Raw genomic sequence first — 1,080 nt, forward strand, 5'->3', positions numbered from 1 at the left:
TCGATTAGGAGAGGTAACTCCTGTGTATAAATGTAGACGTAAAAACTGAACTTTATGGTAAAAATGTACCGTCTACAGATGATATATTTCCTTACAGATGTTTTATACATACACTCTTTTATTTTTCAAACTTGGTGTGATCAGTACGTATTTGTGTCTTGCTTTTAAATCTTAGAAAACATACTTGTGATGGGTCTGCTATAGGCAGTGACTTGCTTAGATCCTCCTTTAAGCCACAGTCAGTTCACCCACGCGTCCCTGTTATAAATAACACGGTAGCAGGGACCCTCGGACGTAAGGCTTGATCTCCGATTCTGATTTTCTCTGAGGAAAAGTCCTCGGCCTGGAATCACCAATGGGAATAAACTGTGCGAGCTGGCCCTTCACGGAGGCTCTCAGGCACAGGCACTGAGCTCCCGGCGTGAGAGCACATTAAAGGCCAGGCCGCTAGCAAATGCGTTCTATTAGAACCCTCAGCCACATTGCGTTTACATTGAATGTAAGCATTTCACATTGAATTACAAAACGAAAAGATGCTGTGACACAAAAGTAATGTTAATAACGTAAACATTACATGGAACTGTCTTATGCTGTTTTGTTTAAAGGCTCCTCAGTCTTGGATTTGACAAGTTTGTCAGAGTTGGGAGTGTTAGGAAGATCGCCAAGCCGGTCCTACCTTACAGGTAAGAAATCGTAATTCCAGAGCCATAGAGTGCTCTCAGAACACAGTCACCTTACAGACCTCCCTCAGATGTTTTCTGAGGAAGAATAGAGAACGCTTTGTCTTTTTCCTGGTTAACTTAGGAAATCTGTTTTTAACTTTTTTGTAATGTTTTGGAAATGGAGTGAAGAAGGTATTTTATGTTGTTCTTTCTTAGCTTGCACGCTGGCTCAGAAAATGCCAGTGAGCAATTGAAAGAATTACAGGCGCTGATGAAAGAAGACCTGACTCCCATGGAAAGAGTCTATGTGAGGAGAAGCATCGAGCAGCATAAACTGGGGACCAACAGGACCCTCCTGGGGCAGGTGAGGGACCTGCTAGGGCAGGGGACTGAACTGCTGGGCGGGGGGGCAGGGGGA

The 1,080-nt window shown here is 44.1% G+C and overlaps 1 protein-coding gene across 1 annotated transcript in view; it reads left to right on the top strand.

The window, feature by feature from the left end:
- Window positions 1-1,080, top strand: part of ZGRF1 (zinc finger, GRF-type containing 1) — a 50,914-nt gene that overhangs the window by 42,799 nt on the left and 7,035 nt on the right. Inside the window, exons 24-25 of the mRNA XM_015571518.1 lie at window positions 606-683; window positions 879-1,026. Coding sequence (XP_015427004.1) covers window positions 606-683; window positions 879-1,026 — 226 coding nt within the window. The remainder of the gene's footprint in view (window positions 1-605; window positions 684-878; window positions 1,027-1,080) is intronic.

This window comes from Myotis davidii, unplaced genomic scaffold (genome assembly GCF_000327345.1).
Source record: "Myotis davidii unplaced genomic scaffold, ASM32734v1 scaffold989, whole genome shotgun sequence".
Taxonomy (NCBI): domain Eukaryota; kingdom Metazoa; phylum Chordata; class Mammalia; order Chiroptera; family Vespertilionidae; genus Myotis; species Myotis davidii.